This window comes from Orcinus orca, chromosome 19 (genome assembly GCF_937001465.1).
Source record: "Orcinus orca chromosome 19, mOrcOrc1.1, whole genome shotgun sequence".
NCBI lineage: Eukaryota > Metazoa > Chordata > Mammalia > Artiodactyla > Delphinidae > Orcinus > Orcinus orca.
The window spans coordinates 36,498,023-36,514,901 of record NC_064577.1 but is presented as its reverse complement, the minus strand read 5'-3'; the positions used below and the strand labels follow the sequence as shown (position 1 = coordinate 36,514,901).

Genomic DNA, 16,879 nt, shown 5'->3' with positions numbered 1-16,879 from the left:
TTGTAATAATAGTGACTGAGTATGGGTGGCTGTGATGACTTCCTCAGAGCTGTAGGGAGTGATCTATTATCCATCACTGAACACTAGTACAATGAGAGAATGCAGGAGAAAACTACATTCCCAGACTTGTTTCCTATTTGCATATGTAGGAAAAGTTGTAGATAATGTCAATAGGCAATTTAAGGGGAAGTACCAAGTGTTTTTGACAGATTGTGTGTACATTTACATACTGTGTAGCTGCTTTGAAATGTCTAGTAGATGATCAGTTCTGAGTCAAACTACAAATTTCATGAAGATGTTGAATGGTCTTTCTGCCTGAATTCTTCAGAGGAATCGAGATTTTATATTTAGAATGCCTAAAAATTTTTTAAATTAAAAGAAAGAAAGGCAGCCACAGAAGGGGCAACTTTAGCAATGATCTTTGTTAGATAAAACCTCATACAGCCAAGAGCATAGATGATTTTTAATGAAATCAGTAAAAGAACCCTCTTCCTAAATTTTAGAATTTTTGTCTTCAAACTCCTATCTCGTTACTTTAGGTAAAGGGTAAGTTACAGCTGATTTGCTCAGCTGTGCTTTGCCTCGACATGTGAAATCAATTGAGGTAAAATATGATGAAAGTTCATATTGATTCAGAGGTTTGCTGTTTGCTTTTTATAAAGTGGAGATCTGTGTCCTTGTGGGCATAACCATTGACATTCAGTGTTCATTGAGAGCACAGATGGATTGCTGCCAAGTTTTCTCTTTGGGTTCCTTATGTTGTGCTTAAGGTCGGTGATCAATCTGTCTACAGAAAGGAGTGGAGATTTCTAAGTACACCTCCTCATTTCCAGTTCCACACTGTGCTCAGACATCATTGCTTCACTCACAAGCAATTCCTATCCTCAGCTTTACATGTGTAGTAACATTTCCTGTATTGTTCAGTTTTCTTAATGCTTAATGAGAACAATTTCAGGTGTTTTTTAAAAAGTGACATTTCCAGCATTTGGGTTTTTGTTTTGTTTTAATTTATTTACTTATTTATTTATTTTTGGCTGCATTGGGTCTTTGTTGCTGCACGTGGGCTTTCTCTAGTTGCGGTGAGCTGGGGCTACTCTTTGGTGTGGTGCACGGGCTTCTCCCTGTGGTGGCTTCTCTTGTTGCGGAGAACGGGCTCTAGGCACATGGGCTTCAGTCATTGTGGCACATGGGCTCAGTAGTTGCGGTTCATGGGCTCTAGAGCACAGGTTCAGTAGTTGTGGTGCATGAGCTTAGTTGCTCCCCAGCATGTGGGATCTTCGCAGACCAGGGCTTGACCAGTGTCCCCAGCATTGGCAGGCGGACTCCTAACCACTGCGCCACCAGGGAAACCCCAGCATTTGTTAAAGAGCTAGATTAAGAGTCATTTCAAAGCAGAACAGTTTCGTGGATGACTGTTCTCTGAGAGATGATTGAGGAGCTGGGGTCCCAGTGGTATATCTATGCATGCTCCTAGGGCAAATTTCAAATGCCTGTAGTTACAAAGCCAGTAGCTGAAAAGGAGAGGGTATACAGAAGCTTGGTGATGACCGTGATGTTGATGGAGATGATGTGATGAAAGAGGAGAAGGAAGGCAATGATGATGGTGGTGGCGGCATCCGCTAACATTACTGTGCGCTTGTATGTTCTGAGCACCATGTCAATGCTTTCCATACATTCAGGCTGAATCTCCCCTGCAGTTTCTTGTTATGTGCACAATCCCATCACTTTTGTAGGTAGTACTGAGCCAACAGAGTGGTCTAGATTAAAATCACCCTCTGCACTTGACCTTGAGGCAGAGGGAACAACCAGAAGGTATAGAGCGAATCCTGTGCAAATTCAAACAAACAAAAAAAAGAAAACAGGGCTTCCCTGGTGACGCAGTGGTTGAGAGTCCACCTGCCGATTCAGGGGACGCGGGTTCGTGCCCTGGTCCGGGAGGATCCCACGTGCCACGGAGCGACTGGGCCCGTGAGCCATGCCACTGAGCCTGCGCGTCCAGAGCCTGTGCTCCGCAACGGGAGAGGCCGCAACAGTGAGAGGCCCGCGTACAGCAAAAAAAACACACAAAAAAAACAGAGCTTAAAATTGCAGGTTCCAGCCTGACAGGCCAGACCGTGAACGGTATTAAGATGCATACATTTTCTAAGTTCTTTGAATTTAACACCTGCATCTGACAAAAATCTCACTCCTTTTCTGCTTCCTGTTATGTAATTCTGATTCTCTCTGGGTGCTCAGGAAATACTTAGTGAGAATTCTTAAGTCAGTCATTTTATTTTTTATAAGATGTTTATAATGAAATTATAATTTTTTAATAATTTTTAAAATATGCCTTAGGAGCGTATGTTTGTTGAGTCTAACATATGGTATTTCTCTGGTTATTTTATCCCTAATGCTTTGTTACAATATCAGACTCTTTCCTCTACTACTCTATGCTGAATAAATATTAGAGAGATTAATATAAATCTTTATTCTCAGGCCTGCTTCCTATTTCTTATAATCCAGAGGGAAAACTCAATTTGTATTTATAAATTTTAATTACAAATTATGATACCATACATATACAAGAGGAATATTGGGTCAAATTTCTGATCTTAGATAAATCAGGCAGTTTCAAAGTTTAGCAGCTTTTATTTTTACTTGAAGAAGTTGAGGAGTGGGGAGACAGAAGACAGTGTTAGAGAATGATTGTACAGTAGCCATGACTGTTGCTCTTGCTACTGATAAACCTGTCTGTGTTCTCATCTTTCTTTTTTAGGTGGTTGCCTATCACTATTGCCAAGCAGATAATGCCTACACCTGCCTGGTGCCGGAATTCGTCCACAATGTTGCTGCCCTGCTCTGCCGCTCACCGCAGCTGGCGGCCTATCGGGAGCAGCTTCTCCGGGAGCCTCACCTACAGAGCATGCTGAGCCTTCGGTCCTGTGTTCAAGATCCCATGGCCTCCTTCCGGAGGGGAGTGCTGGAGCCCCTGGAGAATCTCCACAAAGGTACAGATGAGGTGCAAAGCAGGTGGAAGGTGGAGGCTCTGAAGCCCAAGTTCACCTGGGGTCATGCTATAAAAATGATCATTTTTATCACACTGCAAAAACTAAATGTTCCTACAGGATACAGTTAACAAATAAGAGGTTTTACCTGAAAAAATAAAAATTCCTCCAGGAATTGCTACTTCCTCCTTTATTTGTAAAAATTCTCATTCTTATTTCCAAATATAAAGCATTTCTCTTGAACTAAAGGTAGTAGAGCTACCAGTCCTTCCGTGGAGTTCAAATAAATCAGTAAAGCCACGACTCCAACCCAGTGCCGTGGAGTTTCTATGGTTAGAAACATCCTCAGTTTTTATATTTGCTATTCTTTTTTATTACTCCACAGTCAGGTAAAATGAAATGGCATGTAGAGTTGCATAACTGTGTATATGCTAAAAATTATTTAATTGTCCATTAAAAGGTATTAAGATATTTTTAAGAAGTGGGGGAAAATGAAATGGGATCCATCCCCCTCTCACGCCTCGTGCCTTTCCTCCGTTTTAACTCTGTAGCTCAAGTGTCGGCTGTGACCTAAATGTAACCATCTCCTCCTTCACCCGTTCCTCTGCCTCACCCCCTTCCTAATGTTCTGTCAGTGCTGGAAGCCGAAGAAAAGGACCTGAGTAAGCATGAGATTGCTGAGCAATCCTGTTTATTCCTGAGAGACTTATATACTTTTCTCGAGCATTTCAGAGATACTTATAAGAATTTACATTCTTCCGGCCTCTATCTTCAGTTATGTGAACTTCCATGCCAATTACTTGGATATCAGAGTTTCTCTTCTCAATGCTGATGACCTCTATCTGTACTTCTACGACCTACCTATTAGCTTTACCATACCCTAGACTTTTTTAAACATTGGAATTTCTCTGCAAGTATTTTGAGCAAACTTAAAAAGAAATTTCTGTACATTCAGTCAATCTTTAAATCCTGTTAATTCTGCCCTCCTGATGTCTCTCACATCCGTTAATCTCAGAGTCCTTCCTACCACTGTTACCTTGAAGGCTGCTCGGCTGCCCATGATATCACATCTGTGTTGCTACCCTTCCTGGTCTTATCTGGTTTTCTGGTCTAGTGCTTCTTTCACATCATAACACACTTGGAAAATTATTAAAATTTGTTTAGCACATTGGGAGAAAAAATCATGCCTCCTCATGGCTGGACATGGCTGGCCCTGAGGCTACAGCTGCACAAATGCCCCGAAGCCCTGAGGGCTGAAGGGATTCATTTTTAGGCACACCTCTAACCCATTAATGGCATACCTGGTGGGTAGTCTCTGCCCAGTCTCTCCAGTCTTCTAGACTTTATGTACTGCTTCCAGATAAAGCTTCGTAAAGCATTGCTCTGATCACTAAATTTCCCTGTTCAGAAACCTCCAGTGCTTCCCTATTACCTCACTGAATTAACTTCCAGCTCCTTGACCTATCATTTAAGGTACTTAATGGCCTGGATCCAACCTACTTTCCAGCCTTATTATCTACTTTTACCCTTATGAACCCTGTATTTACATGTAAACCAAAGTATCCATTAATCCTTAAATACTCCCCTCCATTTTCCTGCCTCCATACATTTGTTCATTGTTTCCTTTTCTTGATATACCTTCTCCTCATATCTCTACCTGTCAGAATTCTACCCATCTTTCAAGGACCACCTTAAATACCACCTCATTCATGAAATACCTGCTGATCCACCTGCCCCCTCCAGTAAGTTACAGTATCCTTCCAAATTGACAATAGGTTTTTCTTTTTTATATCTCACTTGTGGTACTTCATACATTACTGTATGTATAGTAAGAACTTAAATTTTTATTACTAACATTTATTGAACATTTATTATACGTCAGATATTATACTTTGTGCTTTATAAGAATTAGTTATTTCTGTACTTATTCCTTTGACTAAATTGCATGCTTTTGAAGTTAGGAACCTTTTCTTGTTCAACTTTTATCCTTCATAGTGATTACCTCACCTTGGACATAGTAGGCATTTCAGGAAATAAATTTTGAACAAATAAGTGAACATAGAAACTGCTCACATGTAGGGGTACCTTGAAGGAAAGTCAGTGATACAAGGATCTACATCTTAAGGCTAATTCAAGGAGAATATCCAAATGCATGCAGACTCAGCTCTGGATTCTCAACCATAATTCATGTGTTTTTTAATTTTGCTACTAGATATATTTGCTTCTCATTTAGGTCTCCATAACCAGCTTTAGATATCCCCATTGGTAAATGTTGTTCTGAGTGAATTTAATTATTCTATCAAATTCCCATGTTCTTACCCTTAAAAGAAAATCACCATCATGAGCAATAACTGGAAAGACAATTTATAAAATTAATGAAATACTAAAACTTGTTTGATTAATCCAAAAGAAGCCTGGAAAGAAAGAACAGAATAATTTTTTTTAGTATGGAACAAGATGAGAGATTAAAATCAACCATATCAATAATTACATTAAATTTAAATTGACCAAATACTTCTATCAAAAGGCAGAAACTGTCAGACTGGATAAAAAACAAGACCCAACCATATGCTGTCTGCAGGAGAGGTTATTTAAAGACACAGATTGAAAGTGAAAGGATAGAAGAATATATACTCTATAAACATGGAGCATAAGAAGGCTGGAGTGGGTCTATTAATGTGAGGCAGAGTAGACCTCAAGACGAGGAGTATTATCAGAGGGGCATTTGATAAACATAAAGGGACCAATTTATCAGAAGATAAAGTAATCCTAAATGTGTATGAACCTAATAATAGAGGTTCAAAATACATGAATCAAAAACTAATAGAACCAAAGAGCTAAATAGACAAATACCCAGTCATAGCTGGAAATTTTAACACCTCTCTCTCAGTAGCTGTTAGAACAAGTAGACAAAAATTAGTAAATATATAGAAGATTTTAACAACACTGTCAACCAATTTGATCCAACTGACATTTATAGAACACTACCCAATAACTGCACAATATACATTCTTTTCAAGTGCATATGGACCTTATTCTGGACCATAAAATCAGTCTGAAATTTTCAAGAAATTAAAATCTTACAGAAAATGTTCTCTGAGATAATGGAATTAAATTAGAAATCAATACACATAAAATCCCCAAATATTTAGGAATTTAGCAGTGTACTTCTAAACAACCCATTAGAGAAAGAAGAAATCACAAAGCGAATTATAGAATATTTCAAACTGAGTAATACATAAAATCAGTGGTTAAGTTTATGACTTAATAAACTAGAAAAAAATGAGGAAAATAAAACCAGAGGTAGCCGAAAGAAGGAAATAATAAAAAGCAAGAGCAGCAGTCAGTGAAATAGAAAAAAATTAATAGTTAAAATGAATAAACCCCTAGGAAGACTGATCAAGAAAATGAGAGGAAAACACATCAGGCATGAAAGAGGAGCTAGCACTACAGTTCCTACAGACATTAAAAGAAAAATAAGGGATTATTATGAACAACTATATAACAATAAATTCAACAACTTAAATTGGGCAAATTCTATAAAAAACACAACTTACCAAAAGTGACTCAAGAGGAAAGAGAAAATCTGACTAGCTCTTATCTATTTAATTTGTAAGTTAAAAGAAAACTCCAGGCTCAGATGGCTTTACTAATGAATTGTATCCAACATTTAAAGAAGAAATAATATGAATCTTACACAAATGTTTTCAGAAAATAAAGGAAAAGAGAACATTTCTCAGTTTGTTTTATTAGACAAGCATTAATGCTGAAACCAAAATATGATAAGGACTTTATAAGAAAAGAAAATTACAGACATGTATTCCTCATAACCATAATAGCAAAATCCTGAAACACACTAATAGCAAAATGATTAGTTTTACTTGACCAGGAATGCAATGTTAGTTTAACATTTGAAAGTTAATCACTGTAATTCATAATATTAACAGAATAAATGAGAAAATCTGTATTTTATATAAATATGTATCTATAATCTCAACAAATGCAGAAAAACATTTAATAAAATATTACAATTAACAATAAAAACTTTCTGCAAACTAAGAATAGAAGAAAACTTAGTCTCCTAAAGGACATGCAGGTAACGATGAAATATTAAATACATTTCCCCTACTATCAGGAGCAAGGCGACTTAACATTCGACATTCCATGTGTGGTCCAAGCTAGCACAATAAGAAAACAAACAAGCAAATAGTATAAAGATTGGAAAGGAAGAAGTAAAACTGTCTTTATTTGCAGATGTGATTGTTTACCTAGAACAGTCTAAGGAATCTACAAAAGAAAAAAAAAGCCTACGAGAATTAACATAGGTGGAGCTACAGTCTATATGGTTAATATGCAGTATCTGTTGTATTTATATACTAGCAGCAAACAACTGAAAACTGAAATTTAAAAAGTAGTGTGGCAGTTTTAAAACGTGGCTGCAAAATCTTTGACATTCCTCCCATCCAGATTTAGCGTCTGTGTCTCCTTCCCTTGCATCTTAGCAGACTTGTGGCTGCTTCAACCAATAAAATACTACAAAATGATGCTATGTGATATCTGAGGCTAGGTCATAAATGGTCATGCTGCTTCCATCTTGTTCACTGAAACACTTGCTTTTGGGGGTATGCATTGCCATGTCAAAAGACTGACTACTTTGAGTTTACCCTGCTGTGAGGAAGTACAAACCACATGGAGCAGCCGTATGTTAGTGTTCCAGTTGACTGTTCTAGTCATCAGGTCGTTCTGGCCGTGACACCAAACATGTGAGTTTTTGTTGCAGATGATTCCGTTTCCCAGCCATTTGAGCAACTCTTAGCTGTTTGATGCAGCAGTAGATAACTGGAGCAAATACCGTTTTCTATAGAATCAAAATGCTTAAGAATAAATTTAACAAAAGATGTGTAAGACTTCCACAGTGACAGCTACAAAACATGCAGAGTGAAATTAAAGAACTTAGTAAATGGAAGAGATATGCCATGTTTGTAGATTGGAGTTTTTCCCCAAACTGATCTGTAGATTCCACATAATCCCAATCAAAATCCCAGCAGGACTTTTTTTTTTAATTGACAACTTTCAGAAATTCAAAGGACTGTGAATAGCCAAAACACTCTTAAAAAAGAAAAAAAATTGGAAGACCAACAGTACTGGAAGACCAACAGTACCTGGTTTCAAGATTTAGTATAAAGCTACAGAAATCATGAGAGGCAGTAATATGTTAGTAAATGTTTAACAGTCAGTCTGGGGGTGGGGGCCTGATTTGACCATAAGAAATTTAGCAGTCAGCTCCCATGAACCAGCTTGAGCTGGCTCTAGCGCTCCCCTGTCAGGGTGGTATTCCCACAAGGATAGATAAATAGGTCAGTGGAACAGAATGGAAAATCTAAAAGGAAATCCACACATATGGAGTCAGTTGACCTTCCTCAAAGATGCCAAGATAATTTGGAAAAGAGAATTTTTGTCATCAAATGATGCTACAACAACCGGATACATGTATGGAGAAAAAAATGAATCTTAATCCTTACCTCACACCATAGGTGCACAAAAATAAATTCAAGATAGATCATGGTCCAAAATATAAAAGCTAAATCTCTAAAGCTAATAGAAAAAACTTAGAATATCTTCACAACCTTGGGGTAGGTAAAGATTTCTTAGGTCCTAAAAATCATTAACCATGTAGGAAAAAATTAATAAATTGGACTTCATCAAAATGTTAAATGTCTGCTCAACGTAAGATACACTAAGGAAAAGGAAAAGCAAATCACAAAAGGGGAGAAAGTAATTCACTCTGTGTACGTGTGTGACAAAGCACTTGTATCCATAGTATCTAAAGAATTTCTATAAATCATTGCTGAAAAGATAAATAATCCAATTCTTAAATGGACAAAAAATTTAGATGCTTCACAAAAGAAGATATTCAAATAGGCTGCCAGCACATAGAAAGGTGTTTGCCATCGTTAGTCGTCAGGGAAATGCCAATTAAAATCACAATGAGACACCACTTTACTCCCACTACAGTGGTTAACATTTTTAAAGTTGAACATCAAATGTCGGTGAGGATGGTAAGCAGCTGGAACCCTCACACGTTGCTGGTGGGAGTTTAAAATGGTACAACTACTTTGGAAAACTATTTGAAAGTTCCTTATAAAGTTAAAGATAAATCTGCCTTATGACCAAGCAATTCTATCCCTATGTATTTACCCAAAAGAAATGAAAATATATGTCTACAAAAAGACTCATACAAAAATGTTTATATTGACTTTATTCATAGTAGTTAAAAACTGGAAACAACCGAAGGTCCTTCAACAAAAGAATACATAAACAAATTGTATATTCATTCGATGGATATTAAATGAAATCTTAGTATTAAATTCTCAGTATTCTTCTTAGTAGTAAAAAGGAAGAAACTAATAATACCCTCAACAACATAAATGAATCTCAGAAACATTATATCAAGCATAAGAAGCAAGTGTAGTCTATGGTGATATGAATCAAAACAGTGGTTGCCTATTGAGAACTGGGAAGGAACCTCAGGGAACTCTCTGGAATGATGGAGATGTTCTCTACTTTGATCAGGATGTTAGTTACATGAGTATACATGTTTGTCAAAACTCACCAAAGTGTACAGTTAAGATCTTCACAATTAATTGTATTAATTATATATAAATTTTATCACAGTAGTTTTTAAAATAGGGAGTTTTTTAAAGGTAGCTGGAGTTTTCTTTCCAGGAAAGTTCAGTTGAAAACACTTTCAATTTCGATTCAAGAGCTAGATTTCAAATTATATATTTTTCTTTAAAAAATGAGAGTCAGCGTTTTGCACGATACTTTAAGGTTCTACTCAGTAACAAAGGATAGCTCTAGTATATCACCAAGCAGAATCAATTAGAAAATTCCTCTGTGGGAATTAAAGACACAAGTATGCTAAAGGGAGCCAAGGTCCTCAAAATCAAGAACTTAAGAGCCCCCATTTGTGTGGGTAAATCCCAATTAGTTCCAAGCAACTCCTCTCCCTTCCGGAATTCTTTGGACTCCCTAAAGGAGTAATGTGTTTTCTTAGCCCTACATCATCTAGAATGCCATTTCATTAATAATCATTGTTAACAGTTAGAGAGCTGAAATCCATAGTTCATTTCTCTTCCGAAAGTCACCAGATGAAAGTAATAGTTGAAACTCTTTATAATTTGAGAACTAATTTATAGTACTTAGGCTATTGAAATTAAACTCCTTTATGTAAAGCTTGTACTTTAGAGGGGAAATATAAAGATTTATTAATCATGCAAAAAATCTGCATATTTTCAAATGCGAAACAAAAATATGTAGAGTTTCGATTAGTCTTGACTCTTTCAAAAGCTAAAAGAGCCAACGTGGTACAGAATTCCTCAGAGTTTTCCTTCTGTCCCCAGCTTCACTTCCTTTTTCCTCCTGAGATATAACCTATTTCCTGTTTCAGGCATCCAGTGACTTCTTTCTCTCTTCCCCTGCTTTCCTCTCTTCAGAACCTGTAAGGTCCTACCAACTAGGAACTTTTACTTGTTATTTGCAATTCATTTATACTGAAATATTCATTCAGCCAGGGGATTTTTTTTAATCTCTAATTGTTCAGTATTGTTTAAGAATCAGTGAGCATTTAATGGGAGTGGAAACCTGAAATCTTACCAAGTCTTCTGCAGCCTAGCCCTAACGATAAACTGATTTTGTCAGTTTAGGATAGTATAGACTCCAGGCGGGAAAGGGAAACAAAAGATATTTGTCTTTCCTACATGGCTCCTGCTCCCCTGGAAAGATCACGTAAGGGTCTGGTCTCCTTGAAGCTGCTTTAGGTATAGTCTAGGAAGCTGCTGGTTCTGTAAGATCTTGGAATCCAGCCTGTCTAGTGTAGATCTGTCTGTTGGTTGGGATTCCTTTTCTCTGTCCCTCCATCCCTTCCTTCCTACTACGTATTCACATATAGTCTTATATACTGCTGTGGACTCCAAATTAGACCTTTTTTTTTTTTTTTTGGAAATTCCCCAAAGAACATGTGATACTGTTCTCTTTAATGCTGTCAGATTCCAGGGGGCTGAGGGGGAGAAAAACATTCTTTCCAGCTTTTTCAGGTATGAGAGAAAAATAAATTTACATGTGCAAATTCTCATAAATGCATTGCTCAGGCTGTCTCACAACTGATAACATGGGGGAAATGATGATGATGATACATATGCCTTATATATTATTTATGTGACAAACACATTCATACCTGGTGAAAAGCAAAATGAACCCACTAAATGAATTATTCCACGTGTTTATAATAAATTACGTACCCTTAGCATTCACTAAACACACAACAGACCTTTTCTAATTTTTTCTTCCAAGGAGATATGTGATCAAAGACCCAGAAAGAACTCACTTATCCACTTGTAATTATTAAGTAATTTGTTTCTTTCTATCTCAGAGAGAAAAATCCCAGATGGAGATTTCATCATCTTAATTGATGGATTAAATGAAGCAGAATTTCACAAACCGGATTATGGGGATACAATTGTATCATTTCTGAGTAAAATGATTGGAAAATTTCCTTCCTGGCTGAAACTAATTGTAACAGTTAGGACCAGTTTACAGGTATGTGTTTGTTTGCTTTTGGACCATAAATTATTTCCCTTGGAGAGTTCTTAAACTGAAAAAGTTCTAGGTCCTGGTACCCTTAGTGATGAGCTTTTCCAAATCTCTACCATGTCCTAGAGCGCTAGCAAGAGTAATTCCCAACGAGCATATTTTGAGAGTAAGAGATACAATCTAGAGAGAGCATTCTCTGTATACTACTCTCGTAGCTCAAATTCCCATTTCCATTGCTCTGGGTAAGTTTTGATAAAGTGTCCCTCAAAAAAGCATGAAAAGAAAGTCCACTTTTCTAGACTTTGTCATGAGTATAGCAAAGCAAATAGATGGTGTAACACTCTAATTCACTGTTTGACTTTTGTTTTATGTTTTTTATCATTTAATGCCAGGCAAAATCCAGTTCAATATACAGTGTAGAGTCAGATTTTCTAGTTCTTCCCTCTGTTTCTCAACTTTCTATAGCATGAAGATGGACTTTCTTCTATATATTTCTTTTTCTAAGAAATATTGGCAATATTAAGGCTTTATATTAAATTTACTGCAACTGGGAGATTAGAGTTTCTTTTAATTACCATCCCTGCTCACTCACTGATCACTCAGTTTATGGCCTAGAAGAATGACTAGGAATGTTGGAACTGTGCCTGTAAAAGACATACAGGCTAAGGAGAAATGACTCCACCTTCTCTACCACTCACAGTATAGCTGAGCTGGTTTTTTCCATTCTTTACATATTCACACTTGGTTTGAAACAGGGTTTCTCAACCTTTTTTCCCCTAACCATAGCCTCTTTTAAAGAACATTAAAATTTTGCATATTATACACCCATCCCACTATTTTGATGCAACTCCCTTAAGACAGTTGTTAATATACAGAAAATAGTCTCGGTGCCCTCCTTTTCCCCTCTCCCAGGCATTTAGTATTTTTCCTATAGATTGACCACTTTAGGTCAGTCTGCCTTCTTTGATCAAAGACTGTACTTCTGATCCTGACCACCAACTTGCAGATGTTTGTTATTAAAATCTCAAAGTAATTTGAGGAATGTGAATGAATCAACGTAAATGCATCTTTACAACTAAAAATTATGTAATCCGCCATTACTGGTCAGTAGCTTGTTAAAGATGAAAGATGAATAAAAGAAACTTCCAGGAACACAGTCTCTGACTAGTTTTACTAAGTACGTACTTAGGAGATATCTTCGTTTATATAATTTTTGTTTGTTTGGTTTTGGTTTTTTTCTTCATTTATATTTTTATATAATGCCGTGTGCAATCTCAAAAGACGTTTTAAGTATGACTTGGTAGACCACGTAACTTTAATTTTTCAGCTGTGCCAAAGAACAGGAAAAGTACTATACACTCAAAGTCCAAATGTCAATGTCTTCATAGATCAAGACCTGCAACAACTTCCCAGATACTTCATTCACTTCAACCAATAACTTTTTAAAATTATTTAGCTGACAATGAAACAATTCCTAGGTCTTTAAAAGTGAACCCTCATAATTGATCATTCATTATTTCCACAAACATTTTTTACATACTTCAAGTATAAAAGGCTCTTTCTAAGAGCTGAGGATACGATGGTGAACAAGACAGACAATATCCCTGCCCTCATAAAGCTTGTATTCTAGTGAGGAACACAAATAATAAAGTAAAAAATGAACATATATTAAAAATTTAGGTAGTGTTAGTGCTATGAAGACAAACATAACAGAGTAAAGGGATAAATGAGGATGACAGGTATTTTAGATAGGGCAGGTGGGAAAGGCCTCTCCAAGGAGCCTTGTAAAGTGATAACATCTGACTGACTTTCTTTGGCTGCTGGCTGTGTAGATAATAATATGTAGGGGATCAAGAATGGAAGCAGAAGTACAGGTGAAAGGTGATGGTGGCTTAGACTAGAGTGGGAACAGTGGAGACCCTCTGAAGTGGTCATATTTGGAGTATATTTTGAAGAAGAATCAAAAGGACTTGATGATGGGCTGGATGTGGGAATGAGCAAGAGAGAAGATTCAGGATGAATTGTGGGGTTTTGGTGAGCAACTGGGTAGATGCTGGTTTGAGGAAAAGAGAAGGATCATAGATAGTTCCTACGATTTGGTGACAGGGTTAGTGGTAATACCATTTATTGACATGTGGAGGTTTTGTGGTGGGGGGAGATTTTAGTAGTTCTGATTTGATCACACATTCAGTTTGTCTATGAAACATCCAGGTGTCATTGTTGAGTAGATGGAGATATAAGAGGAGAGCTCAGAAGAAATGACTAAGCTGGAAATATGAAATTAGACATCATCCATGTATAGATGATATTTAGAACCATGGGACCCAACTATTCTAGGGAGTGAGGGTGGCCAGATAAGAGGAAAGAATGGAGACGTCAGCCCTGGGTGGACTGAGAAATGAGAGAGGAGCCAGCCAAAAAGGCTGGGTAGGAGTAGCCAGTGTGCTAAGAGGAAGACGAGGGGAGTATGCTGTGGAAGCAAAAGCTGCAGGAGGGGACTCGAGAAGAAAGATGTGTTCACCTGTGTCAGATACTGCTGAGAGGTTGAGGGGGAAGAGAAATGAAACTTGGTTATTGGATTTGGCAAGATGAAGATTGCTGATCATCTTGGCAAGGACCATTTCAGTGAAGTGACGAGATTGAAGCCTGATTGCAGCAAATGGAGGAGAGAATGGGAAGGGAGGAATGAAATACAGTAAGTAGAGAAAACTTTTCTGTTAGGTTTTGCTAAACATGGGAACAGAGATATAGTAGTTGGAGGGAGGAATATGGAGTCACATGTCTGTGTGGAGACAAGACAGAAAGAGAAGAGAAGAGGAAATTAATGCAGGAGAGGGAATAGATACTTACAGGAGCAAAGTCTATAAGCAGATAAGAAAAGATGGATTCCAGAGCATGAGAGTCACCACAAAGCCCTGTCACCTTCCCCCAATGTAATTTCCAAGCAGATCACCAAGGTACCAAGCTTCCCACTATTAGAAGTGTTCCTTTGGGCTAAGGCATCTCCAAAAAACCTACATTAAAATAAAGTCATTTTATCAGGTGGGATAGAAGGTCACATTTTTATATGACATTCTTTAAGTCCTTTTACATTTATCTTAGTGAGTTGTACTTTGACATTAGGCTATGGTTTACGCTGAGAAAAATTACAACAGAAGTTAGATGGCATTCTCTTTTCTATTTTAGGAGTGAGTGTTATTTAGGATAGTGACCATTAAATCACTCCTAAAGTGCCCTTTATGAAGACCCATAAGAGTTATTTTAAGTCTCAATATCAGGAAAAGTGTCCCTCCTGTGCAACTAATATGTCTTAATCTATGGACACTAATACTCGATCGTATTTCCCTCTTTTCTTTGACCACTCAGAAGTTCAGAATAAATTTGTGGACCTCGTAGTTTATCACAAGAGTTAGGGGAAACTGAAGGTCTTTCTCTCTCTCTCTCTCTCTCTCTCTCTCCATCTGTTTTAGGAAATTACCAAGCTGCTGCCTTTCCATAGGATTTTTTTGGATCGACTAGAAGAGAATGAAGCCATAGACCAGGACCTGCAGGCTTACATCCTGCACCGGATACACAGCAGCTCAGAGATCCAGAATAACATTTCACTTAATGGCAAAATGGACAATACTACATTTGGCAAACTCAGTTCTCATCTCAAGACACTCAGTCAAGGGTCCTATCTATACCTGAAACTCACATTTGACCTCATAGAGAAAGGCTATCTAGTGTTAAAGAGCTCTAGCTACAAAGTAGTTCCTGTTTCGCTCTCTGAGGTTTACTTACTCCAGTGCAATATGAAGTTCCCAACCCAGTCTTCCTTTGACCGGGTGATGCCTCTCCTGAATGTGGCAGTGGCCTCTCTCCACCCACTGACTGATGAACATATCTTCCAAGCCATCAATGCTGGCAGCATTGAAGGCACGCTAGAATGGGAGGATTTTCAGCAGAGAATGGAGAACCTCTCCATGTTCCTAATCAAGCGCAGAGACATGACTCGTATGTTTGTACATCCTTCTTTTCGAGAATGGCTTATCTGGAGAGAAGAAGGAGAGAAAACCAAATTTCTCTGTGATCCCAGGTAAGCCATAGATCTGTAATAAGCAATTTGTGAGCCTATTTTGTATTTATTGCATGGAGCATGGGTATTGAAAACAGTGAGAAGTGTTCTTCATTGAACATTTCACATAAAGGAAGCATCATCTCTGTTTCTTCTTAAGACAAGGCTATAATGAAGTTTATTTTCTCACTATTATTTCCTTAAGACTCAAAATCTGCATAGATGTTTAGAATGCTCCTTACATTCCTGTATTTTTCTAAACAACTTTCTCTGATTCCACTAGGGTTCACAGGCTATAATTAATTTTTTTTAATTAATTTATTTATTTTGGCTGCGTTGGGTCTTCGTTGCTGCATGCGGGCTTTCTCTAGTTGCGGCAAGTAGGGGCTACTCTTCATTGCGGTGAGCAGGCTTCTCATTGCGGTGGCTTCTTTTGTTGCGGAGCACGGGCTCAGTAGTTGTGTCTTGCAGGCTCTAGAGTACAGGCTCAGTAGTTGCGGCGCATGGGCTTAGTTGGTCTGCAGCATGTGGGATCTTCCCGGACCAGGGCTTGAACCCGTGTCCCCTGCTTTGGCAGGCGATTTCTTAACCACTGCGCCACCAGGGCAGTCCGCAGGCAGTAATTAATTTAACCATTTAACAGACTTCCTCAGTATTCTTCAGAAAGAATTGATACATTGTTCACCTCTTTGACTTAGAGCAGAATTGTTTTAAAATTGTGAGTGCCCTTTTAAAAGCCATACCATTGTTAAAGTCACCAATGACTGACCCCATTAGAGCCCAGCTGATGCTAAGATTTACAGTGGAAAATGGAATCTTACACCTTATAGCTGAAAAAGACTTGAGGAGATCAGCTGATTTAGCCACTCTTACCGTTAGATAAATAAAGTGTCATTATCCCTATTTTACTATAAAGGCCTTAAAATGCTGAATCACTTGTGAAAAGCCATAAGGTTAACAGGTGGGAGAAAGGAAGAGGAGTTAAAAGAAGAATGGCAAATGCGCTGTGTGTACCACCGCTCCCCTATCCTGCACCCATGGCAGACGTCACTGATCTACCCCAGCACTCTCTCCTGATGAGCTTGACCCTGGCTTAATCTCTCTCAGCTCAACAAACCAGACTCGATATGAAACTGTTTCCCATTCTCTTGGGTAGAACCTAGATCTCTAGCATCCTAGTGAGGTGTGCTTTCTACTCCTTCACACTCCTTTTTGAAAGAACTGTTCCTTTAATAAAGTTGATGTT

The 16,879-nt window shown here is 37.9% G+C and overlaps 1 protein-coding gene across 9 annotated transcripts in view; it reads left to right on the top strand.

Moving 5' to 3' along the window:
- TANC2 (tetratricopeptide repeat, ankyrin repeat and coiled-coil containing 2) overlaps positions 1 to 16,879 on the top strand; it is a 357,408-nt gene that overhangs the window by 278,012 nt on the left and 62,517 nt on the right. For all 9 annotated transcript variants that reach the window (XM_004275661.3, XM_049701636.1, XM_049701638.1 and 6 more), the window contains 3 exons: positions 2,756 to 2,987; positions 11,416 to 11,582; positions 15,047 to 15,654. In XM_004275661.3, the coding sequence (XP_004275709.1) occupies positions 2,756 to 2,987; positions 11,416 to 11,582; positions 15,047 to 15,654 (1,007 nt within the window). The remainder of the gene's footprint in view (positions 1 to 2,755; positions 2,988 to 11,415; positions 11,583 to 15,046; positions 15,655 to 16,879) is intronic.